This window comes from Choristoneura fumiferana, chromosome Z (assembly GCF_025370935.1).
Source record: "Choristoneura fumiferana chromosome Z, NRCan_CFum_1, whole genome shotgun sequence".
Taxonomy (NCBI): Eukaryota; Metazoa; Arthropoda; class Insecta; order Lepidoptera; family Tortricidae; genus Choristoneura; species Choristoneura fumiferana.
The window spans coordinates 21115969-21143073 of record NC_133472.1 but is presented as its reverse complement, the minus strand read 5'-3'; the positions used below and the strand labels follow the sequence as shown (position 1 = coordinate 21143073).

General features: G+C 37.4%; 2 protein-coding genes across 4 annotated transcripts in view; one reads left to right on the top strand and one right to left on the bottom strand.

The window, feature by feature from the left end:
• LOC141431262 (PAX3- and PAX7-binding protein 1) overlaps window positions 1-18077 on the bottom strand; it is a 41630-nt gene extending 23553 nt beyond the window's left edge. For both annotated transcript variants that reach the window (XR_012451709.1, XM_074092373.1), the window contains exons 1-3: window positions 17737-18077; window positions 12443-12570; window positions 2939-3223 (exon numbers count right to left, since the gene is read on the bottom strand). Coding sequence is in view for 1 of the 2 variants with exons in the window: in XM_074092373.1 (XP_073948474.1) it covers window positions 2939-3223; window positions 12443-12570; window positions 17737-17899 (576 nt within the window). In the remaining variant the exon portion in view is untranslated. The remainder of the gene's footprint in view (window positions 1-2938; window positions 3224-12442; window positions 12571-17736) is intronic.
• Window positions 18078-20560: 2483 nt separating this feature from the next.
• On the top strand, window positions 20561-27084 carry RpLP0 (ribosomal protein LP0). Of its 2 annotated transcripts, none has more exons than XM_074092352.1 (7): window positions 20561-20647; window positions 20808-20897; window positions 20986-21222; window positions 21453-21609; window positions 25141-25265; window positions 25915-26151; window positions 26821-27084. In XM_074092352.1, exons 2-7 carry the CDS (start codon window positions 20844-20846, stop codon window positions 26962-26964), a joined length of 954 nt encoding a protein of 317 aa, XP_073948453.1. In that variant the 5' UTR covers window positions 20561-20647; window positions 20808-20843; the 3' UTR covers window positions 26965-27084. The 2 variants fall into 2 exon arrangements, with proteins under 2 accessions (XP_073948453.1, XP_073948461.1); XM_074092360.1 differs by lacking the exon at window positions 20561-20647 and adding an exon at window positions 20653-20676.
• Window positions 27085-27105: the final 21 nt, after the last annotated feature.

The window sequence follows — 27105 nt, the reverse complement described above, 5'->3', positions numbered from 1 at the left end:
GTAGTGTTTACATAAATTATGTATGCTCCAAACACATAACCCTCCTTTATGCAGTCGGGTAAAAAATCGGCCGTGCATGCATAGCATAGGTACAATGGGTAAAATTGGCCCTACAAGTATAGTCATACTTGTTAGAGACAAAATGCTGCACTTTGTGATGAAAGCAAGCCGCTTTGCACAGTGATAGTACAGGCTAAACTGAGTGATTTGACCCGCAGCAGCGGAAGTTTCACCCCTTAGGAACAGAGATGACGCCACTTCTTTAAAAAATATTTCAAAAAATTCTACAAGCTAAAGTAATAGAACGATTTCAATGTTTAGTATCTCAAATGAGAGCCTATTATATACGTTACTTATAAAAAAATATTTACTGTAAACTTTTGGCAAAAATTTATCTTAAGTTTTTTTTTCTTACCCGATTGGTAGTTTTTACTTGATTGTTTAAAAAAACTGTATGCAACATGAATGGTTTAATGCATATACATATTACTGAGTACATACCAAGTATTCAAAAAAAACCTACACCGATACCTATCATATTTCACGAAATATGAAAGTTTAAATGTAAGCACAAATTTCTTTAAAAAATATTTCAAAAAATTCTACAAGCTAAACTTATATACCTATTTCAATGTTTAATATCCCAAATTAAAGCTCATAACATTCATTGTTTACAAAATAATACTCAAAACTTTTGTTTTCTTACCTGATTGGTAATTTTTACTTTATTGCTTAAAAACATTTTATGTTGTATGCAACATGAATGGTTTAATGCATACCTATATATATTTCTGAGTAAATAACTAGTATTATATAAAAAAACCCGACACCGATACCTTTCATAATTCACGAAATATTTTAGTTTAATTGCGCACGCTTTTCTTACAAATAAATTTCAACGAAATCTTCAAGTAAAACTAGTGCTCTGATTTTAATGTTTAATGTTAAATGAAAAGAAGAGAGAAATTACCTAATTTATTAAAAAAAATGAATTAAAAGTTTTTTCCTGGTGTTACGTAAAAATATAATTACTTTAAAATTAGTTATTATTAAGACAAAAAACTAAAAACTATACCGTTTCCGGCATAGTTGGTTCTGAGACGATATATCATGTAATCAACTAGGCACAACAATAATTCAACAGTAATTTACAGCAACACAGTCCGTGCCTAAAAGATTTGGGATCTTGTAGTATTGGAATAGCACAAGTACTTCAAAACGACTTTTCCTTTTCAGTTCTACATTAACCGATGAACCTGAAGAGGACTTATAAGTTTTAATTAAAATATTTGATAAACATTGATGTACATAGTCTTTTATTTCAAATGTGACATATCTATAAGCTGTAGTCCTATCAGATAAAAAGCTAATTTTTAAATAAATTCGCCAACTACTAAGCAATATATAATACATCTCAGAACCAACTATGCCGGAAACGGTATAGTTTTTATTTTTTGTCTTAATAATTACTAATTTTTAAGTAATTATATTTTTACGTAACACCAGGAAAAAACATTCATTTTTTTATAAAATAGGTAATTTCTTTCTTCTTTTCATTTAACATTAAACATTAAAATCAGAGCACTAGTTTCACTTGAAGATTTCTGTCATACTTATACTATTGCTGTCATGTCGTTACCTGGACACGTTTGTTTACTTGTTGTACACGTTTGCTTGCTTGTCACTTGAAAATATATTGTGATGAACGAATTGTTCTATTTCATTTGATAATTTATTTAACAATTTCGTTGAAATTTATTTGTAAGAAAAGCGTGCACAATTAAGCTTAAATATTTCGTGAAGTATGAAAGGTATCGGTGTCGGTTTTTTTTACTGTACTTGTTATTTACTCAGAAATATATTTAGGTATGCATTAAACCATTCATGTTGCATACAACATACAATGATTTTAAGCAATCAAGTAAAAACAAAACAAAAAAAAAACTTAAGATGGCGGTTTTTGCCAAAAGTTTTCAGTAAATATTTTTTTAGTATTTTTTGTAATTAATGAATGTTATGAGCTTTAATTTAGGATATTAAACATTGAAATCGGTATAAAAGTTTAACTTGTAGAATTTTTTGAAATATTTTTTAAAGAAATTTGTGCACCATTAAACTTTCATATTTCGTGAAATATGATAGGTATCCGTGTCTGATTTTTTTTTAAATACTTATTATGTACTCAGTAATATGTATATGCATTAAACCTTGCTGTATGTTGCATACGGTTTTTTAAGCAATTAAGTAAAAACTACCAATCAGGTAAGAAAAAAAAACTTTAAGATGGCGTTTTTTGCCAAAAGTTTTAAGTAAATATTTTTTTAGTATTTTTTTGTAAATAATGAATGTTATGAGCTTTAAATTTTGGATATTAAACATTGAAATCGGTTTATTAGTGGCGCCATCTCTGTTCCTAAGGGGTAAAACTTCCGCTACTGCGGGTCAAATCACAATGCAAAGCGGCTTGCTTTCATCACGAAGTGCAGCATCAGGCCAAAAAATGGTCATAACAAGTATGACTAGTAGTGTACTGCGCCATACCCAAAATATACGGAACAAGGGATGTCGCGGGGATTCATTAGCTCCGTGTGGCAAGAGAAGCGCGTAATGCGCACGCCACGCGTTTGGTACGCCAGTCACTTAATTGCGGCTTAATGCTCATATATAATGTATTTGCGCGTAGTACACCGGTGTCACAAGACACGCACGCCCAGCGTTAAATGCTTGAGCTTAAAACGTCTGAAAGCTTAATTATCACTTCCACTTGTATTACATAAAATGAACCTATAATAGAATTATATATATTTATCAGGTAAGGGTTTTCATGGTGCCTCATTGGACCTCCAAACGTTTTGCAAATAATAGTGTTAGGGTGGTTTTGTGAGAGCTTAGACGTTGTCGGTGGCGTGGGCTGGCGCGAGTCCCTCACCTCTCATACCTGCTGTCGCGTCTTGCGCGCCGCGTGGATGAGCGCCGCGTCGGGAATGCGCCCCGGCGCGCCGGCCAGCGCCGCGCGAACCGTTTCGGCGCGGTACTGGTGGAACCCCCTGTTATCCTCCTCCTCCGGCCCCTGCTCCAGCTCCTCCTCGCTGCCTGACACGTCACCCAAGCCCTCTGCCGCTAATGCTTCCCTTCCCGACAGAATCAACCCTTCCAGCGATACTTTCTTCTTTTTTGATTTTGTTTTCTCCTCTTGTTCGTTGGTGATTGTAGAGTCCTTTTCCTATATTTTAGAAGGTTATGTTTAATCATAGTAAAATAGTAGACAACAAGTGCATAAAACGTGTCATTTTACCCACGATTCTTTATATCCACCCGAGCCGCAGGCGAGGATTGACATTGAAGTCGAGGGCAAAATAAGGTTTATGGTTTTCATCTCGATTGCGAGAAAATTAAACTAAAACATTGCAAATAAAAGTTAATTTATTTACAACCTTTTTCTTTTCGTGCAGTTCTATTTTTTTAATAACAGCATGCCTGATGCCTTGGTCTTAGACGAAGATTTTACTTTACGCACTATATTTCACGCAGTTTAAAAGATAACACAACGGATAACTCAAGTCTGAAAAAACAGGACGATAGGGAGTCTGCTGTGGCCGAGCATTCAATGGACTCGGATTCGACGCGCTATATCAGATTTGATAAGGTGTCGGTACTTGCGAGAGAAAAAATGTTCATTCCGCGGAAAGTGCATAAAGCCATTGAAATTAGAGTCGTCATCCGAATTTTAACCAGGATAGTGGGTGGTCAGTACCCCCCGAGTTGGAAAACCTTGTTAAATACTTGTGCTGCGTCATCTGTTAGTGTAGAAGTGCCTTTACAGAGGGATGTTGTTAGTGTTGTGTGCTACCCTACTTTTGACAATAATAACAAATGACGATGAGCTTCGTCGAGTAGTCGGCGAGCAGAGCGGTGGCGCGCAGTACGCGTGTTGCTGCAGCCGCCGAGTTGCGTTATTCCCAGAAGAAGGGTAACATGTCGAGCTAAACACGATTTCAGGGTTCTCTATCGTTTGCCCGAATTTCATATGCCCGAATGTATCGTTTTCTAGAATTTTCATTTGCCATAAAGTAATTTATTTCTGAAATAGTAATTTCTTCAGAGTTGATATTAAACTAACCTAACCTAACCTACTGCATTCTATAGGATGACATTTAAGAAAATCCTGAGAATAGCACGGTTCTATATATTTTATGGCAAACATTGGTATGCCAAGTGAAATTCGGGCAAATGAAATTCGGGCATGTAAAGGTAAGCGCGATTTCAGACGTGAGTTATCCGTTGTGTTATCATTTAAAATGAGTGAGTCTCACGGTAGTTTTTTTTCCTGGCTCACGGTAGTTTCATGTTCAAAATATTTGATGTAGCCGGCATCCAGCATAAATACTAACTTTAAGAACACGAGAATTGAAAATAATGACATATTTTAATACAGACAACATGAGCTTTACAGACATACTTATTTAGCCCCTGTTTCGCCACCAATTTAGGGTACCAAACGAAGGCAATCAGGGGGAAAAACACGTGTATAACCGAATTTTGGCATAGTTTTAGGGAATGGTGTTTTTCTCACACATGACATGAAATAAAATAAAAAAAACTATGCCATAATCGCTTAAATACACTGTTTTCCCCTAAGAAGCAGTTTTGGTCTTTGTTGGGTAGGCTAATTAATTTTATTTGACGGATAAATGTAGTCTCTATTTGTTTTGTTCGAATAGACCATTTTCCAGTCCAGTTTCCAGTTCCAGGCAGGTAACCTACACAGACTACACACGGTGAATTGAGAGTAAAGAGCGAGGAAACACGTCGTATACGTCAGTGGCATGGTGCCCCTGAATCACCGGAACACAGCACAGCAATAGCAGCCCTCGCGACAGTTAATGAAACTCATAAGATTAATGTTATGTAATAAATAATGTCCTACCTAAAGCACAGTTCACGCCGAAAAAGCTCTAGGTCGGGAAATATTTTTTCTCTAACTTGCTCTCATTAATGTTGGAAAAATCGACCGCGAAGTCCACGTTATATGCGTTGATGCAATAATATATTTTTTTAAAGTGACATTTTTTCCCGGACATGTCCGGGAAGTGTTTGTTTTTGTGCAGGTTTTTTATTTTTAAATTCATCTAAGACCGAAAATTACCAAACAGCCAGTCAACTGTCCAATAGACACGTACAAAAACCGAGATTAAAAAAAAACTTTGTTTTCTGCGTTTATGATTGTCTCCAAGTCCAAATCATAATAAGGTGTATTTAGACTTAATTATCTTCTCGGACTGCTAAATATTTTGTTATACAGGTATGCTTTTTTAATGTTGTGCGCTTAGGAATTGCCGCTTTAAATAAAAATAAAAATGTATAATATTTATGGTGTACTGCCGTTTCGACAAAATATTTTTCGCCGAATTTCACTTCCCATAAAACTTATCGCAGTAGTTTCATTTCCCAAACGAATCTTTAGCATATTTACATTTCGCATTTTATTCATTTGGTCAAATTATCATTTGGCATAATTTTACTTTGTCAAATTTTATCATTAACCTATACACCTATGGACTGGAAATACCTACAAAATACGCGTGCATACCTAAACATGGCACATAAAATGGCGCTCAAGGGTTGTGCTATCGATTTCGAAACCAAAATATTTTTGACTAGCATTTGCCCGCGCTTCGTCCGCGTGGAATAGTAACTTTGGGAAGTATTTCATTTAGTAATAATAGCACATAGAAACTTCTACGTTTTACTGAAAATAATCTACTTAAAAATATTGCTATAAATATACTTTTTTTTGTTCTTCCATCCATCCATTCATCCATCCATGTTCTTTAGTAAAACATAAATATTTTGCGGGAAGCCACATTTTAACAATACGACGTGTATTCTATCCTGCCAACATAAAAGGACTACCTACTTACTTAATTCTTCATAGTGGACTCTTGACACCTTACGTCCTTTATTGTAAGTTAGGAGGGTAGGATTATAATTAAGACGGCATTTTTACTAAGCATAGCTACACATATTTCCGATAAATATACTCATAGTATTTGTTTGGAATTCCTTAAGAAATTTCATCCCCATATTTTTAAGTAATAAATAGGTCAAAATTTTAAAGCGCCGGAAAAAATGCTTTTTACGGCTCCGTAGCTCAAAAGAAAAAAATGGAACCCTTATAGGATCACTTTGCTGTCCGTCCGTCCGTCTGTCTGTCAAGACCCTTTATCTCGTAAACGCGCGGAGTATCGGTATCGAGTTGAAATTGAAACCCTAAACTCAGGTTAATAGTCCCGAAAGCTGTGAAAAAATCAAACTTCTAGGTAAGTCAAGGCAATCAAAAGCTACAGTACAGTCATTAAAAAGGTGTTTCCATGTAAATCGCCTTAACAGAAAAAGTAATAGGGTACTTCCGGCTATCCTGGAAACTTGGAATTTTGCATAAAGACAATAAAAAAGAAAAATCAGAAAATTATAATTTTTCATGTCTGACTGTTGCTAACATTGCATCATCCCCTCTGCTATCATCCCCTCTGCTAACATCACCTCACAGGTAAAATTTTCAAAAACGCTTGAACAAATATCTATTTATCTGTTATCACGTGCCGAAATGCCAAGTTTCATAAAGAACCATCGATTTATCTTCGACAATGACGATCTTCCATATAAACTTTCATCCCCAATTTCACCCCCTCACAGGAAGAATAAAAAAAAACGCGCGAATAAATATCTATTTATCTCTTATCACGTGCCCAAATGCCAAGTTTCATAGAGATCCATCGATTTATCTTCAACAATGACGATCTTCCATATAAACTTTCATCCCCTATTTCACCCCCTCAAAGGAAGAGTTTAAAAAACGCGCGAAAAAATATCTATTTACTTCTTATCACGTGCCGAACTGGCAAGTTTAATAAAGATTCATCGACTTGTCTTCGATAATGACGACCTTCCATATAAACTTTCATCCCCTATTTCACCCCCTAACAGGTCGAATTTTCACAAAAGCTCAAACAAATTTTAGATTTATTTCTCATTAAGTGCCTAAATGCAAAGTTTCATGGTTTTATCTTCGACAGCGACGAACTTCCACCTTATAAACTTCCACCCCCTATTTCAACCCCTTAAAGCCTTTATTTCGCGATAAAAGATAGCCTATGTTCTTTCCCAAGGTCTATTCTATCTCTGTACTAAATTTCATCAAAATCGGTTCAGCGGTTCAGGCGTGAAAGCGTAACAGACAGACAGACAGACAGAGTTACTTTCGCATTTATAATATTACTAGCTTTTGCCCGCGACCTCGTCCGCGTGGAATAGTAATTTTGGGAAGTATTTAATTTATTTAGGATACCTATTCTGCCAATAATAGTACATAGAAACTTCTACGGTTTACCGAAAATAACCTATTTTAATACATTGCTATAAATATAAACTATTTTTTTTGTTCTTCCATCCATCCACCCGATGTTCTTTGGTAAAACATAAATATTTTGCGGGTAGCTACAATTTAGCAATACGACGTGTATTCTACCCTGCCAACACAAAAGGACTAATTCTTCATAGTGAACTCTTCACACCTTACGTCCTTTATTGTAAGTTAGGAGGGTAGGATTATAATTAAGACGGCATTTTTACTAAGCATAGCTACACATATTTCCGATAAATATACTTATATGTAGTAATTTGTTTGGAATTCCTTAAGAACTTTCATCCCCATATTTTCAAGTAAATAGGTTGAAATTTGAAAAGCGCCGGAGCAAATGTTTTTTAGGGTTCCGTACCTAAAAAGGAAAAAATGGAACTCTTATAGGATTACTTTGCTATCCGTCCGTCCGTCTATCAAACCTCTAAGTCAAGGCAATCAAAAGCTACAGTCATTTAAAAGGTGTTTCCAAACCAATTGCCTTAACAGAAAAAGTTATAGGGTACTTCCGGCTGTCCTAGAAACTTGGAATTTTGCATAAAGGTAGCTCTTTTAGCACAATTAATAAGAAAAATCTGAAAATCATAATTTTTCATGTCTGACTGTCTATGTGAATACGCCATCTAAAATGACCCCACATGGAGTACATTTTGCCTATGAGCTTAGAAGGCTCTACTAACACTGCATCATCCCCTCTGCTAACATTCCCTCGCAGGTAAAATTTTCAAAAACGCTTGAACAAATATCTTTTTATTTCTTATAAGTAGCCCAATGCCAAGTTTCATAAAAAACCGTCGAATTATCATCGACAATGACGATCTTCCATATAAAGTTTCATCCCCTGTTTCACCCCCTCACAGGAAGAAATTTTAAAAACGCGCGTTATAATATCTGTTTATCTCTTTTCATGTGCCGGAATGGCAAGTTTAATAAAGATTCATCGATTTATCTTCGATAATGACGACCTTCCACATAAACTTTCATCCCCTATTTCATCCCCTCACAGGTCGAATTTTCAAAACAGCTCAAACAAATATAGACTTATTTCTTATTAAGTGCCTAAATGCCAAGTTTCATAGTTTTATCTTTGACAGCGACGAACTTCTACCATATAAACTTTAATCCCCTATTTTAACCCCTTAAAGCCTCTTTTTCGCGATAAAAGGTAGTCTATGTTCTTTCCCAAGGTCTATTCTATCTCTGTACCAAATTTCATCAAAATCGGTTCAGCGGTTTAGACGTGAAAGCGTAACAGACAGACAGACAGACAGAGTTACTTTCGCATTTATAATATTATAGTATGGATTTCTTATTAAGTGCCTAAATGCCAAGTTTCATAGTTTTATCTTTGACAGCAACGAACTTCTAAAATTTAAACTTTCATCCCCTATTTTAACCCCTTAAAGCCTCTTTTTCGCGATAAAAGGTAGCCTATCTTCTTTCCCAAGGTCTATTCTATCTCTGTACCAAATTTCATCAAAATCGGTTCAGCGGTTTAGACGTGAAAGCGTAACAGACAGACAGACAGACAGACAGAGTTACTTTCGCATTTATAATATTATATATAGTATGGATTTCTTATTAAGTGCCTAAATGCCAAGTTTCATAGTTTTATCTTTGACAGCGACGAACTTCTAAAATTTAAACTTTCATCCCCTATTTTAACCCCTTAAAGCTTCTTTTTCGCGATAAAAGGTAGCCTATGTTCTTTCCCAAGGTCTATTCTATCTCTGTACCAAATTTCATCAAAATCGGTTCAGCGGTTTAGACGTGAAAGCGTAACAGACAGACAGAGAGACAGACAGACAGACAGAGTTACTTTCGCATTTATAATATTAGTATGGATATATAAATATATATAAATACATAATATACTAGCTTTTACCCGCGGCTTCGCACGCGTAAACTATTCGGTGTGGTAGCTGCAATTGAAATTTTCGGGATTTTACAAAATTCCCCTGGAAATTTCAAAATATTTATATCGTGGTCTTCATTGAGGTTGTGTTGTGAATAACTGTACAAAATTCAAGACTCTAAACCCAGTGCTGAAGTTTCAAAATTTTTCCCTATCCAAAATTCAAATGCAAAATTCAAATTCAAATCATTTATTCAGTAAATAGGCCGCAATGGGCACTTTTACATCTCATTTTTTAAACTACCAGCGCTTTCGGAAAGACCATCATTGCCAAGAAGAATGCGCCGCAAGAAACTTGACAGTCATTTTTTCAAAATAAAATAATTACAAATAAAATACTTAAAAACTACAGTATACAATTAAAGAAAAAAAATACAAAATAATAATAATAATAATAATACGGGGATGTATGGGGTCCCTTAGTTACAAAACTATCCCGTGGGAATATCGGGATAAAAGTAGCGTACTTATGTGTTATTCCAGACATACGGCTACCTACATCCAAATTTCATGCCTCTAAGCCTAGCGGTTGTTATTTCGACATTTTATTCCTAGGTATCCCGTGGTAATATCGGGTCAAAAAGTCATCTATGTGTTTTTCAAGACATCCAGCTTCCTACATACCAAATTTAATGACTCTAAGCTCAGCGGTTAATATTTCAAGATTTTATCCCTATCCCGATGGAATATCGGGGTAAAAAATAGATTATTTGTTATTCCACAGGTCCAGCTACCTACATAGGTACCCAATTTCATGGCTCTAAGCCCAGTGGTTGTTATTTCGAGATTTTATCCCTAGGTATCCCGTGGGAATATCGGGTCAAAAAGTCGCTTATGTGTTATTCCAGACGTCTAGCTACCTACATACCAAATTTCATGACTAAGCCCAGCGGTTATTATTTCAAGATTTTATCCCTATACCGTGGGAATATCAGGATAAAAATTAGCCTGTGTGTTATTCCAGAGGTCCAGCTACCTACATACCAAAATTCATGGCTCTAAACCCAGTGGTTGTTATTTAAAGATTTTATCCCTAGGTATCCCGTGGGAATATCGAGTCAAAAAGTCCCTTACGTGTTATTCCAGACGTCTAGTTACCTACATACCAAATTTCATGACTCTAAGCCCAGCGGTTATTATTTCGAGATTATATCCCTATCCCGTGGGAATATCGGGATAAAAAGTAGCCTATGTTTTATTCCAGATGTTCAGCTATCGACATACCAAATTTCAGGGCTCTAAGCCCAGTGGTTTTTAGTTCAAGATTTTATCCCTATCCCGTGGGATAAAAAGTAGCATATGTGTTATTTCAAACGTCCAGCTACCTACTTATCAAATTTCATGACTCTAAGCCCAGCGGTTGATATTTCGAGATTTTATCCCTATCCCGTGGGAATATCGGGATAAAAATTAGCCTATGTTTTATTCCAGATGTTCAGCTATCTACATACCAAATTTCATCCAAATCCGTCCAGCCGTTTCAGCGTGAAAGAGTAACAAACATACTCACTCACTCACTCACTCACTCACAAACTTTCGCATTTATAATATTAGTAGGATATAGTATGGATAGTATGGAAGTATGGATATCGATATTCAAATTATTATAATTCGGTTATTGAGAAGGGGTCAATCTCGGAATGAGAGATAATAAGCTGGAAACTCGTATACAGCTTCATTTTGGTGTCCTAAATGTTGTCTCAAAAGTCACATTTAATCTCGTGTCCGCGTCGTAAGTTATTCAAGGTCAAATGTCAAAAAAGATAGTTTTTCGCTAATATGTTGGTTTCTTTAGCTCCAGTGATGTTAACATTTATTACAAAATTGTAGAGCATAAAATTTGGAACAAATATTGTGTTATTTTTTTTTTGTACGAGTATGTCTAACCGTTATTGAGATAGAGGGCAGAGAGCCCGCAGCGCTCAGCCATACTGACTGATGCAAGATCAACCGTGAATCTCAGTGAATAAAACCTTGTATAAAGTTTTAAGTCATTGAAATATCATTAATAATAAATTATTTATTTGATTTTTTATTTAACTTGCAATGTTCGTATGTACGTATGTAAATATGTCAGAAAATACGTAAGTGATGTTCTAAAATTTGCAAACCATTTTTCAAGCACTTCCTGGTCTCCGATTCAGCTTAAATTTGGCACACTTATGTACCTATATATGGTGACAATGCAAGATTATGGCACCATTAAGCTGATATGATGATGGAGCCAGAAGGTGGGCACGGGATCTCAGTAACAAAACGATGTAGCCCCGTCGAGTTTGGGCTCATTTGATTTGTCTTCGCAAGTACTCTTCAGCTGAATGATGGTCAGGATCCTGATGAAGAAGCCGGAATGTGACCACAGGATCTCGGTAACAAAACGACGTAGCCCCGTTGAGTTTGGGCTCATTTTATTGGTTTTCACGAGTACGCTTTACCTGACTGACCTTTTGAACTGAAACTAACTCAAACCGAAACCAAATCATCAATCGTTGGTCACTACAAATTTACACACTGTTTTCTAATAAATTTATAGTACTATATATAAATAGGATATATATTTATTATACCTATCCGTAGAGCTTGTCTAAGCTGAAATGACGCGTCCCTCACTCAAGTACACCAGTTCATTTTTATGACTAGTTAGACAGCAAATCTACAATAACAACCAGAGTGTAACGCGGAACTAAATCCTCATTATATCTATTTATGTACAATCAGCAGCAGAAGTAGATGAACAGCGCTGTTGTGGTGCTCAAAATGATCTATACACTGTCTTATTACTTTGGTAGTAGAGTAATGTGTAGATAATTTTGAGCACCATAACCACACCACACATCCACTTTTGCTGCTGACTGTACATAATTTTAAAGAATCGTAAAAAAAACGTAATAAAACTACCCAGCAACATAAAGGTGAAATTACTGGCACTTGAGGTATCCCAGATGGGAAGATTAAGCCTCTAGGTTGGCAAAGCATCTGCAATACCCCTGGTGTTGCAGATGTTTATGGGCGGTGGTGATCTCTTACCATCAGGAGACCCACTTGCTCGTTTGCCATCCAGTTGAATAAAAAAAAACAATTACTTAAGTAATTTGACATAGACATACCTCATTGCCATGATGTTCAAACTTGTTGCTATCAGTATCGTGAGCGCGCCGTTTTTCCCTGTCCCTGCGTTTGGCTAGCCTCTTGCTTTGTGATGACTTCTTCACTATGAACACATCCCCATCTTCCTCTAAAAAATAAAATTTTAAACATGTCTCAATACCAGGTTGTGGAAATGTGGGGGAAATTAAAGTACAAGCACTTCAATAGGCAGGGCTGGATTTAACCATTAGGCGGAGTAGGCAACTGCCTTAGGGGCCCCGCGCCGGCCGCGCAAAAAACACATCGAAAAAATTAGTCATACAGTGAAAAATTTATTGGAAGTTTTGTATTCTCAATGACAATATCTATTATTACTTTTTATCAACCCATTCTGCCAGTTGACTTGATAAAAAGTGATGATAACAAAACGGCCAAGAGACCCTGAATATTGCATTGCCTGGGGGGCCCGACATTTTTAATCCAGCCCTGCTTGATCAGTCAAGATAACACTAAAAATTAACATTTACCCACAGCTTCATTCACATAAACCATTAGGTCTGGCAGTTTATTTAAAAATCTAAGATTTTACAAAAATCCCATGCAACTTAAATTACTTTACCCACTGCATTGTATGTGTATGAAGATACATCTATCCAACCTACCAGAAGTCATCCAATGCCATCCAGCCATTTTAGTGTGAAAGATAATAAAGTACATTTACACACAACCATTTCATTTTCATAATATTGTTTATATTTATTTATTATATTAGTACGATATCAAAGTAAGCTTCCATGTGGTTACCCTAGTTACCTTCCACATTACAACATAAGTCTGGATCATGGTCTATTTATCCTTATGAGTCCTAGTGTACTTAATAAAGAAAAAAAACAATTATTGTAAGATTAACTATAGTATTTATACCCATATCAAACATTTAATTAATAAAAATCATTAAACATGCTTAATAATGGGTGTACCACAACACCTTGTACACCTTATCAGGCGTCAGTACGAACACAGCACTGCCGCTGTTCGAGTTGACGGCGTTGACTCCGAAAGGTTCAAAACACAAGCCGGCGTTAAACAGGGCTGTATATTATCGCCCCTACTATCTGGGGGCACGGAAGTGCCCCCGCTAAGTCGAGCGCGAAGCAAACACTGCCGTACCATCCTTTACTGGAACCATAAGACAGGATAAGACCAGAACGCAGAAACTTTCGTCATCCAGTAAGCTATAATCACATACTTAAAATCCAAAATGTCAAGTCTGTAGGTTATTTAGTTCCGAAGTTAAGCGAAAGCAAAGTTTCGCATTTATGACACTCACTCATTCACTCATGATCATCAAAATAGAACTAGTACTTCCCATAAACTCAGAGCTGAAATTTGGTACAGAGTTAGGGTTAAATGGCCACATAAAGGGAAAACTATAAAAACTAGGATAATCGAAGATCGGGAGTACATGGTGACCCTGATTAGAAAACACAAGAGTTCAACCAAACCATTAAAGATTGACATACCGCCTTTACAAATTTTCTACAAAAAGAAGTGAAATCCCACCAAAAATATTCTGTAAAAAACTAGCCAAGTCTCGATGGAGCTGCTTGTTTATCTCTAAAAAGCTAAAAAGTAATGAAATCTAGACAAAGTCGTGCCAAGTCTAAGGTTCCTTACTGCCATTTCTTTATTATTATAGTTAATGTTGAGTGACTTGGCCGTTGACTTGTACCCACTAACGTATAAAGAATGTTCAATCTAGTCTTATCCAGAGTCCCACCAAAAACATTCTGTAAAAAACTAGCCAAGTCTCGATGGAGCTGCTTGTTTATCTCTAAAAAGTAATGAAATCTAGACAAAGTCGTGCCAAGTCTAAGGTTCCTTACTACGATTTCTTTATATTGTGCGCGTATTGAGTCTCAACATTCACTGGATAAGACTTAAGACTCAACATTCTTTATACGTGAGTGGGTACAAAGTCAACGGCCAAGTCACACAACATTAACTATAATAATAAAGAAATCGCAGTAAATAACCTTAGACTTGGCATGACTTTGTCTAGATTTCATTACTTTTTAGAGATAAACAAGCAGCTCCATCGAGACTTGGCTAGTTTTTTACAGAATGTTTTTGGTTGAATTCAATATATACATAGAGTACATCATGCGGATAGTTCTCGAAGAGTGGGATAAGGGAATATCCGTAGGTCGGAAAATATCAAATTTAAGATATGCAGATGATACTACCCTCCTAGCGTCAACCAGAAACGAAATCAAAACACTTCTTTGACGACTGGAGACCACAGCGTTGGTTTTGGACTTGCAATCAATCGCGATAAGACCAAAGTGATGATTGTAGATCGAGCCAACAACATCCAACCGGACGTCCAAAACATAGCGGGATGCGACGTAGTCAGGTGCTACATATATCTGGGCTCTACTGTCACAAACGCTATAGGATGTGAACATGAAATCCGAAGACGTTGCGCTGTGACTAGATCCTCAGTGGAGAAGCTCACAAAGATTTGGAAGGACCGCAGAATAACCAGGAACACAAAAGTTCGGATAATGAGATGCCTAGTCTTTCCTATCTTTCTATATGGAGCTGAGAGTGGACGCTGAGGAAACAGGACTGTCGCAAAATTGACGCTCTGGAAATGTGGTGTTGGAGACGCCTGCTCAGAATCCCGTGGACTGCGCACCGCACCAACGTTTCGATCCTTAAAGAGCTTAACATTCAAGAGAGATTATCGTCAACTGTGCAAATACAAATCCTCAAGTTCTTTGGACACATCACCCGTAATGAGGACTCCATGGAACGGCTTGTGGTGCAGGGGAAAGTCGATGGCAAAAGATCTCGCAGACGCTCTCCGACACGGTGGACAGACTCATCAAATCTGTGACGCACTAATATAAACGATTGCTCCCACTCTGCCAGACATCGCGCTACTTGGCGACGCGTCGCGAGAGCAGCAGTGGCACAAGAATCGATCGACCGAAGCATGACCACAACCACTATGTCAAGAGTGAACGACTAAGAAGAAGAGAAGAAGAGATGCTTAATAACTTCCAGAGTTACAAAAATTATGACTTTCATCTAGGATTTCAGCACTACATCAGCTAAAAAAAAGTTGGGATTCAGGATGCTAAATGTTTCATCTGACTCAATCCACCTATTATTATGATTGAGAAACTAACAAACAAACAATTTAAAAAAAAGATGACATGTATTTCCTGGATATGGTATATATTTAAAATAGATTTTTTTGTGGATTTTAATGTGTTGGCCAGTGTCCAAAGTTTTCATATGCCAAACTTAAAAATTTTCCGAATTCCAAAATTTTACGTTTAATTACTAATACTTCCCCCTATTCCCCTAGCCGTGGGGTGCCGGCTCACGAATAGCACCCCTATTTTTTCTTGTGGGTGTCGTAAAAGGTGACTAAGGGATTTCTGGACCTAGGACATTATAGGTCGGGTAGGTGTCGGGCAGCAGCGATACCGTCTCACACAAACACACTGGGATTACCAACCCGCCTGCTCAGCATGGTAATTAGAGTAACTCCTCCAGTATCGCAAGTCCAAAATAACCACGGCCCCCAGTTCCCGCCCTCCCTGCTATTCCTGATCAAGGCGGTGGTCACGGTAACGGCAGGGCCGGGGGTGCAAGAATCCCCGGATTACGGAAGGCTGCCAAAAACAATTGACCTTGGCGACGTACAATGGACGCACGTTACGGCTAGACGAGCACCTGGCAGAACTTGAAGTCGAACTAGGAAGAATATGGTGGCATAAAGCAAAAAAGTAGGAATAAAAATGAATACTGATAAAACTAAAATAATAACAAATAGTATCCAAAGTCCCTTTGACATAGACGGAAAGACGATAGAATATGTCAATGAATATATATACCTTGGAAAATTAATAAAATTTGACATCAACAGAAACGAAAATAAAGTAGACAGAAGGATAAATATGACATGGAAAAAGTATTGGGCATAGAAAGAAGTCTTAAAAGGAAACTATAGTCTGAGGCAAAAGAAGATAATAATGGATTCATGTATTTTACCCTGCTTAACATATGCTATAGCCAGACTTGGACATTCACAAACAAGGTTAAAAATAAAATTCTCTCATGCCAGCCAACATGCTATGGAAAGAAGTATCCTGAAACTGAAAAGAATGGATAAAATACGAAATACTGACATACGCAATAAAAAAAAAATTAACAGATGCATTGCAACATGCCTTGAAACTGAAGTGGAAGTGGGCAGGTTATGTAGCTAGATACCAGGATAATAGATGGACATTACAAACGGAGTGGCTTGGTCCTGCTGGAAAAAGACAAAGAGGACAGCAAAAGAAAAGATGGGTTGATGAAATTGTAAAAACAGCTGGAAATAACTGGATGAGCATGAGCACTGCTCAAAACAAACAACAGTGGAAAGAGATGGAGGAGGCTTTTACCAAATAGGGGCCATAACCGAAACTACTTTTATCACTAAAATAATTTATATATAAACTTATTTTACTGTATGGATACATAAAGCTTTAATAAAAAAAAATATATATATATATACATAAAATTTGTTTTTGGTAAAAATTTCATTTTAGTATGTTTTTTTTGGCTGAGTGTACTTTTTGTTGGCTGTACTTGTATTGTCACCCAAACTACATTTGCATACCAAATTTTAAGTCAATGCCATTAACTGTTGAAGAGTTCCATCCTGTGGAGACGATCCAGGCTGGACTACCAGGATGTCACTACCAAATTATTGTATTGTCACAAAATTGACATAAGTATACCAAATTTCAAGTCAATCCACCTATTGGAAGTTGGTCAAATTTAACTTGACACAACGGGACAGGTGAAACAAAATAAAAGCTTGTAAAAAGAACTACCCTTAGATATCTCAACTAACTATAACAATGTAAATTATTATAAAAAGAATACCCCGTCTAAGAGATCTGCCTGTGGCAGGGTTCCCATAACGCTGGCCGCATTTTCCCTTTGGACCACAAGTGAGATCCGCTGGGATAAGTACATGCCAGCTCTTGGGCCAAAGAAGCATCAACAAACCGGGACGACAGGGCCTTTATAAAAGACTTCATGTCAGCTGACCAGGGCTCTAAAGTCTCAACAGAAAGCGAAAGAGGAGTACTTGCAGAGCTTGAGTATTTGAGCCTGATCAGCCGCATATATTTATTACCATAATACAAATCATTAAATGACTACATGAATATACAATTGTACATATTCTACTTAAATATTATAACTCAGTGTATCTTTAATGATTGTTCCATCACAGCCGTACCTTCGTCAGCAAAACTAAGCAACGGTGTAGTCTTGACTGGCTTGTTCTCCTTTCTGCCGTGACTAATTACCGGCGGTGGCGGCGGCTCCGGCTCACCGTCATCGTCGTCGTCGACACAAAACACACGTCTTTGAATTCTTTTCGGTTTACGAAACAGCGACATGTTCAAAATTTCCTTTCTTAAAAATAACAGTATAAGGTGTAATATATTTTGCACAATTGTAATTAACTAAAAGCAAATGGAAACCGTGTTTGCATATTCGTATCAAATCAAAAGACCTCAAGGTGTACCGCAAGCCAAACCAATAACCCCGAGGTGTAGAGTGTTTCTACATAGGTACTTATACTCTTTGAAAGAGTGTAATGTGAATGTGTAAAGATGTCACATGTCAGGTCAGCCCGACAACTCAGTCTGTCTTGATCATTTTTTTTTTCAGTGATAGACAGAAGGTACTAATCCTATACAGCAGCAAGACTGCGCCTAAAACGAAGTAATTACAATTTTTTTAACAAAAAAGTAAAACTGACTCCAATAAAAAAAAAAAAAAAATGGAAGACTACAAAAAAAAAATATTTTTGACCGTTATTCGACGAATATCTGAAATTGGATACAATAAAACACGGTCAATAAAACCAATCTATCTACGGCTTCCTTATTTTTCAACGTTTCTCAAGCAGTCGTCCCCAAACGCAGAGCGAGTAGAAATTCGCTTTCATCAGAATATATCTTGCGTCGCCCCTACAGAGGGTCGCTTCAAAGACAACACGGCGCTTCAGCTGGAAATAATCCATAGAAAATAATAAAATCAAGTTTTTCGCGTGCGTCTGACCCGAAGCAGTTGATAGCAGTCATCTATGGTGTCATCGTTTTGGAATGTTTTTATTTACGTATATTAAGTCCTTGTTTCTAGATTTTAATTGTTAGTTTTAAGTTTTCATTTCACGCCCCCCAACCTATGTCGCAGGCCACTGCCACTCCTGCCCCTTGTAGCCAGAGCAGCGATGTCCCTGCTGGAGAATTTTTGAAATGTCTACAATGCTGCCAACCGAGGTTTTTTAAAGGAGGGAAAGGTTTGAACATACATACATCGCGGGTACATAACGGCGAGCCATCATCGGCCCAGCAACCATCAGCAACTAACTCAATCCAAGCTCCGCTCATCTCTCGCCATAGTACCCATTCAAACGTACTTCTTGATAAGCTTGGTTTACTCAAAAACTCAATTCCCGTAGTAAAAAGAATACCAAGAGGTGCGCGTTTAGCTGTGGCAAAGGCTTTTTCTAAAGTTATTGTTACGGTGGTGGGTTAGGTGGTAAACTTTGATCGTGTTTTTCGACCCATTGGAGGCGACCCATTTTCAGTAGGCTGGAATACTGTTTCAGGCCGTTTCAGAGGGAGGATGCTCTATCATATATTAGTTTATCAAAATTTCACCCAAGTTGCCGTTGTTTTCAGGCGCCTGAAACATGTTTTCAGTCCGTTTCAGGCCACCCTCTATCCGATACACCATAACCTGAAACCCCGTTTTCAGGCGTTTTCAGGACCCCTTATGGGCCTTTGAAGTACATTTCAGTAAATGGCGAAATTTTCAATAGGAGTGAAAGAGATAGCATGATTAGAAAGAGACAGCTATACTGAGAACATTCGAGGTGTGTGACAAGGATAGCCTATATGTGTGAGAGAAACAGACTGATGATCCTGTTTCCGGAATATTCTAGTAACTGTGTGAGAGAGATAGCACATGAAAGAGACAGACACTACTCGTTTCCGGAACATTCGAGATGTAGGTATGACGTCCTAGCTGGACTGTTCTCGAACTTTGTGGACCGATTCACCGGGGGTATATAAGCCGGGTGAGGTTGCGGCGGAGGAGAGTTTTTCGAATGCGATACCGAGCGATAAACATCGAAGAGAATCGAAGCGACTTGTAAGTGAGTTTTAGAGTGCGAAATTACTGTGAACTGTTTTTAAGTGTTTTGTAAAGTTAAGTAACAGTGTGAAAATAAATCCTACTCTTATTCATCGGTGTTAAAAGTGCTTTTCAATCACGAACCCACCCCACGAACGTAACATTATTGACAAAACCATATTAGAAAACTCTTTGAAAGTTGGGAGCAGCTTTTAACATTTCCTTTTTATATACTCCATGCAAATAAAGTTAATGGCAGTTCCCTTACAATAATCATAAAAGCGAATTGCGTCAACCCAGCAAGAATCATCATCGATCGGTCGAACCCTCATTTTGGCACACTAAATCAGGGCCATATCTTTCGTAGTTGAACAAAAAGTCGACGATGGTGATATTAAGGGGACTGCCCACTTGCTATTCTCTAGCGACGTCATCGCTCCTGACACACCTGACACTTTGGCCGCCCTACAGAGCAAGCATCCACCTTCAGCATGAACACTCTGCCTTCCTGACCTGACCTGACCTGATCTCACCGTAAGCCCGAGAGAGGTATTAGCCGCGGGAATGTCCTTCAAAAATGGTTCAGTCAGCCAGTGGCCTTGATGGGCTGTCTCCGCGTCCAAATGTTGGAACGGAACAGAACAATGTTGGATGGAACGGAACAATGGAACAGTTGTTCTTAACACAACGATTTAAATTTTGGGAATTCCTAGAGGAATTTTGTAAAGTCCTGGAATTTTTATTGTAACTACCACATCGAACAGTTTAAGCGTGCGAATCCGCGGGTAAACTAGTATTACTAATAATATTCTATTATTGCGTAACTCAGTGTGTAACGCGCTTAACGCTCCGCTGGCGCTTTACGTAAGCAAAGGTAACATGTAGCGCCACCAATATAATCTTTTTTACAATGGCAACATTTCTAGCAGTTAAAAAAAATAAAAGAGTGAATCAGCCATTTCAGATTTGTCTCGCACGTCTTACGTGCGTTTGTTGTTTTGGTGAGTTGGATAAATCGTAAATTTTCTTGGTAATCCATTGAATATAATTTTATTGTCACCATTGGTAGATTTATTTCAGTTAGTCCTGACCAATCACAGTGATATTTTCATTTATTTTTAATGCAATTGCATATTATTTAATGTATGTTGTAATTTTCAGTCCTTAAATTTCTACGAAGTCCCTACACACTTCAAGATGGGTAGGGAGGACAAAGCGACTTGGAAGTCGAACTATTTCGTCAAGATTGTCGTAAGTAATTAAATTTGCTGCAATCATGTTTGAGGTTATACGCATTTTATGGAGATCTGATGAACTCTACGAATGTTTTCTCTTGCAGCAACTTCTGGACGAGTACCCAAAATGTTTCATAGTGGGTGCAGACAACGTAGGGTCGAAGCAGATGCAGCAGATCCGCATGTCGCTGCGGGGGCATAGCATCGTGCTGATGGGCAAGAACACCATGATGCGCAAGGCTATCCGCGGCCACCTCGAGAACAACCCGGCGCTCGAGAAGCTGCTACCGCACATCAAGGGCAACGTGGGCTTCGTCTTCACCCGCGGCGACCTTGTTGAGGTAACTTAACTCTTATTTTGTGTGGGCCACATATTGTGTTGTTCTAGGAAAGCTGTAGTAGGCTGCAGCCTTAAAAGTTTAATTGGTCGTAATTTTAATCCCAGGCGGGCTACTCTTCAAGCAAGTCCCAGGTTGTGTGTAGCTGCTTTTACTGATTGTGGTGGTGAGATCAGTAAACAAAGCTTTCTGGTCCTTTCATACCTTATTAAATAGGCTTGCTTGTTTTATAGGTGCGTGAAAAGCTATTGGAGAACAAAGTCCGTGCTCTAGCTCGTCCTGGTGCTATTGCTCCATTATCTGTCATTGTTCCTGCCCACAACACTGGGCTTGGCCCGGAAAAGACTTCTTTCTTCCAGGCGCTCTCAATCCCTACGAAGATATCTAAGGGTAAGAAACACTTATCTTTACAATACTTAATAAGTTTTGTCTCTGAAGTTAGCCTAAAATGTTTTGCACTGGTTTTCACACAATCACTCATGTCCTCCACACCTATAAATATATACTGTTTAGTAGAGATGGGCTGAGCATGGGTTTCACCGAATACGAATATTCAACCAAATGTGCAGTAAAACTTCTACAGAACCCAATATTTTCTTAAGTAGAAACTAAATATGATTAATTATTTGTTGAAATGTTTAATCACTCAACTCTTGATTAAAACAAAAACCTTGCTTAATTTGTCACAATAAAGACCTCATTGATTAAATTAACATATTATTTTATTATACAAATCAGTGTAGCTTAATCTCAAAACAGCTACATATTTAGAATTTTGTGATTTCAATCAAAGGCTAATTTTTCACAATCTGTGTGCCCTATTTCACGAAGTTAAAATTTACAAGCGGTAGTCTTTTTTTAACAGTATGCATTGAAAAGAGACTACCGCTTATTTGCCAAAAACAAATAGAAGTTGACTACCGCTTGTAAATTGTATCTTTTAGCTTCGTGAAATAGGGCACTGGAAGTGGCATTATAGACATCATCATCATTTGTACCAGTATGGCGGTTCTTAAGGGGTCTAATTACGGAATGACAAAAGAAGATGGTCATAGTGCTGGTACAACTATCGACTATCGGAAAATACAAGCATCTTTGTGGAACAAATCATTCGGTTTTCGTTATTTATTAGACACGTTCGATTAACGCCCACGCGATTGGGCCGCCGGTACCAGCGCTATGACCATCTTTTTCTTTTTTGTCATTCCTTTATTAGACCCCTGAAGAACCGCCATACTGGTACAAATGATCTAATATTTTGTCACCATCTCCAGGTCTATTAACAAAACCATAACTGAGTAGCAAAGAAAAATGCCTTGAGATACATATGAATCATCATCTATGTAATTCCAATGGGAACATTCTTAAAATGAGTTTAAAACTTGTTTAAAGGGTTGGGGCTGTATTTTTTGATCCACAGTTGAACATCTCTAAGCAATTTTATTTTGACTCTAGAATCTGTATAATGGGAGCAGAGCTAATTGCCATATATGAAGCTCTTTTATATGCTCAGACTATTGAAAAGAGCAAGGTGGTTATACTTTCCGATTCGAGAAGTGCACTTCAACACCTGGCTCGGTGTGTCTCGGGTTCCCGAGGTATGCCGATAGCCTATGATGTCATGAAACTTATATTTCTTGCAATGTAACCACACCCAAATTGTTTTGCGATGGATTTCATCTCATGTTGGGGTAGCTGGTAATGAGCAGGCAGCTGGATTGGCTAGCCTGGCTGTCACATGGGGGATTGATACGTGTTTCTAAGCCATATGGTACTGAATTAGTGCAATTGGATAAGGAGGAGCGCTTTTCCAAATGGCAGGAACTTTTTAGTACAGCATCGTTGAGAAAGGGCATTTGGTATGGTACCGTGCAGAATAAGGTATTTTTAGTTCCCTGGTTTGATTGTGCCGGCCTTTCCAGGGGCCTTCTTGTGTCAGCACTACATGATCAATCTGGTCACATTCCACTTCATTGTTTTTTGCAATTGATGAGAGTTGTACAATCACCTTTGTGTATGGGATTGACTGAAGACCTTATCCACTTTCTTGTGGAAATAGATGGAGAGCGGACTGCAAAATTTCGTACCTACTTGATACCGCGATGAAATGCACAATGGTTTCCCATAAAACTGATGTGAGCTACGCAATGCTCGGCTCCCACGATACCGATAACATTTGGTAGGTATGTAGGGGTTTTCGGGGATGACAAATAGATCTATCTTGGTCTTATCTCTGGAAACACGCTTATTATCGAGTTTAAGCCCGAGCAAAGCTCGGTCGCCCAGGCACTAATTATTAAGGTCTGTGTTAAGTGATAAAAATGTGAAGGTGAGCTTTTTTCACTAGTTGTAGACATGTAATTAAAATTTCCGTAATCTGTAGAATTCCAAACTACGGGATCGAGGGATGTTGCTCACATAATCTCGTATGTTCAGGTGTTTTTTGCCTCGGCTATTTTTTGATAAAATTTACCGTTGTCGAAAAAAAAACAAATAACCTCAAATTTTTAACTTTGACCCGGAATAACTTTTTGCACACACGGAATGTCGTATGTCAAGGTGTTTCGGCTCAAACAGCCTTGGCAGACTTATATATTCCGGAAATGATATATATATTGGTATATATATCATTAGTTTATTATTTTAGAACTTTAGTTATTTACACATTATGACTTATGACTAGCCGATTGATTGATGACCTAGATAATTTCTCTGTGTCGGAGTCATCGCCATGTGAGGTTAATTATAATCCTAATATTCATTATGCACATTTTATCAACACTACTTTGTTAATTTTTCCTTGGTGATTATTTTTAGTATGTAAATGTTCGCTCGTTTAGCCTGAGACACAGGAATTATCGTAGTTCAGGCACACGTGTTACATAGATTTTAAGTGAAATATTGTATTTTGTTATTTTGTACCGAAATGAATTTGAATAAATTTTATTATTTATTTTATTATATATATTTAGAGGGGTCCTGATGGTCACCTTTGAGAGCGTCTGCCAATTACTTCCAGCAAAAAAAATACTGACATATTTCGCTTTTTTGTATCTACCAGTAAATTCCTAACTGATGCCATGACCATTTCATTCAGTATCAGATGGGTTAAATGACGCCCCTTTTTTCGCACCGGAAGTGAGTATTTCTTTGGTACTTTCGGCAAGTTCCGCCGCGGCAGACTATCAAATTCGGACTCCATAAAACTGATGCTGGTTTTATGGAAAACCATTGTGCATTTCATCGCGGTATCAAGTAGATACGAAATTTTGCAGTCCGCTCTCTGTCTAGAATGTGATCAGAATAACGACATCAGAGTCAGGTATTTGGACGGAATGGGCTTGTTAAATGGAACGATTTCTCAAAAGTGTAATACAATTGAAAAAATGTATGGTCATGATTCTTTTTGTATTAGATAGCTTATTTAATGCAGATTTAGGATCTATGCTTAACTCAATACCTGCAATAAGGTTTAATGTGTTATAAAAAAAAAGTATGTGGCAAATACAAGTGATAAAAAGTAAGGTCATGATTCTTTTTGTTTTAGATAGCTTATTTAATATTCGGTAAACCTGCCGAATATAAAACGAATGTTCGGCCCATCCCTACTATTTAGTGGCTAACATCAAAGACGCAAATTTATTTGATGCAAATTCAAATTTAGTCACAAACTTATTTGATGCAAATTCAAATTTAGTCTGTTCTAATACCAGGAAGTCAACAATTTTCTTTCTGGCTTCGCTTTCAGACGAAATCAAATATTCAAAAATATCCTAGTGTGATTGTTCTAAACTGAAAATTGCACTGGCATTTTGAATGAACAATTTTATTGTAACACTTATCTGCAATCTTTTATCTATGTTTATAATATTAAGTATGGATAGGGAGAAGTTGCTAATGTTTGATTTTTTTTATGTGCAGGTACCATTGAAATCATTAATGATGTGCACATCTTGAAGCCTGGTGACAAGGTCGGCGCCTCTGAAGCCACTCTGCTCAACATGTTAAACATCTCCCCATTCTCATATGGGCTTGTTGTGAAACAGGTACTTTTTTTTATTTCATTCCCCAAAGCATTGAGTACAGGTTGCTCTTCCATGGGTAATCTGAAATTAGCCTTTGGTATATCATATTGCATTTGATAATAATGAAATCTGTCAAAAGTGCTGCTTTTCAAACCAAATGCACATAATGAATTTCAAATTTTGAATTCTAAAACCTGAATGTGTATAATGAATGATTGATTGTAACACACGTTTCTCAGTATTTCGAACACAATTGGACTAAAAATACCTACATGTACATTTATTAGCGGCATTTGTTATGTTTTTTATTGTAAAAGTTAACACAGTTTTTAATAGTTTCGTTGCTTCGTTTAAAAGCGTATGCAAATTTCACCGTGATGTTCCGAATGTCAAGATAAATTGAGTGGGTATAGCAATATGAGAATGATTATATTAGGATCACATTGTACAAACAACTTTAGAGACTCCTTAACTCAAAAAATCTTTTTAATTTAAGATTAGAAGCTAGGGTTAATCAAGTAATTATGCAATTTTTATTGAAATAAACAGTTGAAAGTTTAAGTTTTTTAATGTACACTTACTAAGAAATGCTGCCAACCATAAATTTAAATGATTGATTTATTGAAACAGTAAAGAAATGAAATTGAGCCATTGAATGTTCCTGTTTTAGGTATATGACTCTGGCACTATTTTCACTCCTGCCATTCTGGACATCAAACCCGAGGATTTGCGTGCTAGATTTCTGGAGGGTGTAGCCAATGTAGCAGCATTGTCTCTGTCAATTGGATACCCAACTATTGCATCTGCTCCACACTCGATTGCCAATGGATTCAAGAACCTTCTTGCTATTGCTGCTGTTACTGAAGTGGACTTCAAGGAGGCAACCACTATCAAAGAGTTCATCAAGGTAAGAACATAGCAAACTTTGCAATAAAAATGTTGGAACTTTTGTTGGTAAAATTGTCTGTTTTAATACCAAAGGTATAAACATATGCTCTTTGGCTTCGCTTTCAGACTACATTAAATCTTCAAATTTATCCTAGTGTGAAAAATTCCCTGTGGATATTGCACTGGCATTTTGCAGAAACATGTGTGAGCACGAGATTGGAGGATATACATATACATTTACCAGCCTTTATTTAAATTGTAGTATTGATAATCTTATACAACTTGGAAAGTTGTGGTTTCATAATTGTATACCATTTTTCGACCACTTCCTGGTTCAATAGAAAAAAAAATGCATTGAACACTTTTTTTTTTCCTAAATAACTGAACATGATATATACTACTGGACATAAAATGAACAACAAGAAAAATTGATCCACTCAAAAAAATGCGTAAAATAGTTTCGTCTTGATGTATTAAAAAAGTATTTTGATTTGTGACTTATTGGTTCAAAATGAGGAAGAAAATACGAAACTTGTAATCCCGAGGCCACGCAATATTGGTTTACTGGTTTCGTGTTAATAATAATGCCCATTGTAACATTATATTGATTAGATCTGTCACTGTTAAACTTGGTATTCGTAAAAATAATCTGTAAATGACAAATTGGATGCAATTTTTTTACTCGCAGGATCCGTCTAAGTTCGTCGCTGCTGCTGCTGCTGCTGCCCCCGCTGCTGCCGCCGCGGGCGCCGCGCCCAAAGCCGAAGAGAAGAAGGTTGAGGAGGAAGAACCTGAAAGTGACGACGACATGGGCTTCGGTCTGTTCGACTAAGCCGAGTGGGCTTTCGTGGCCGTATTGCTTTAGTAGATAATCAAAGCCGCCGGCGGGTTAGACGCCCCCATATGGCGGCTGACATATCTACGAATTAAATAAAGCCACTATGAAATATAATGTCTTTGAATTTTCCTATCA

Bases quoted from the DNA above. Each gene is read 5' to 3' on its own strand.
- RpLP0 (XM_074092352.1), top strand. From the start codon at position 20,844: ATGGGTAGGGAGGACAAAGCGACTTGGAAGTCGAACTATTTCGTCAAG. The intron at 21,223-21,452 runs GTAACTTAACTC...CTTGTTTTATAG, and splicing joins CCCGCGGCGACCTTGTTGAG to GTGCGTGAAAAGCTATTGGA. The intron at 26,152-26,820 runs GTAAGAACATAG...TTTTACTCGCAG, and splicing joins CTATCAAAGAGTTCATCAAG to GATCCGTCTAAGTTCGTCGC.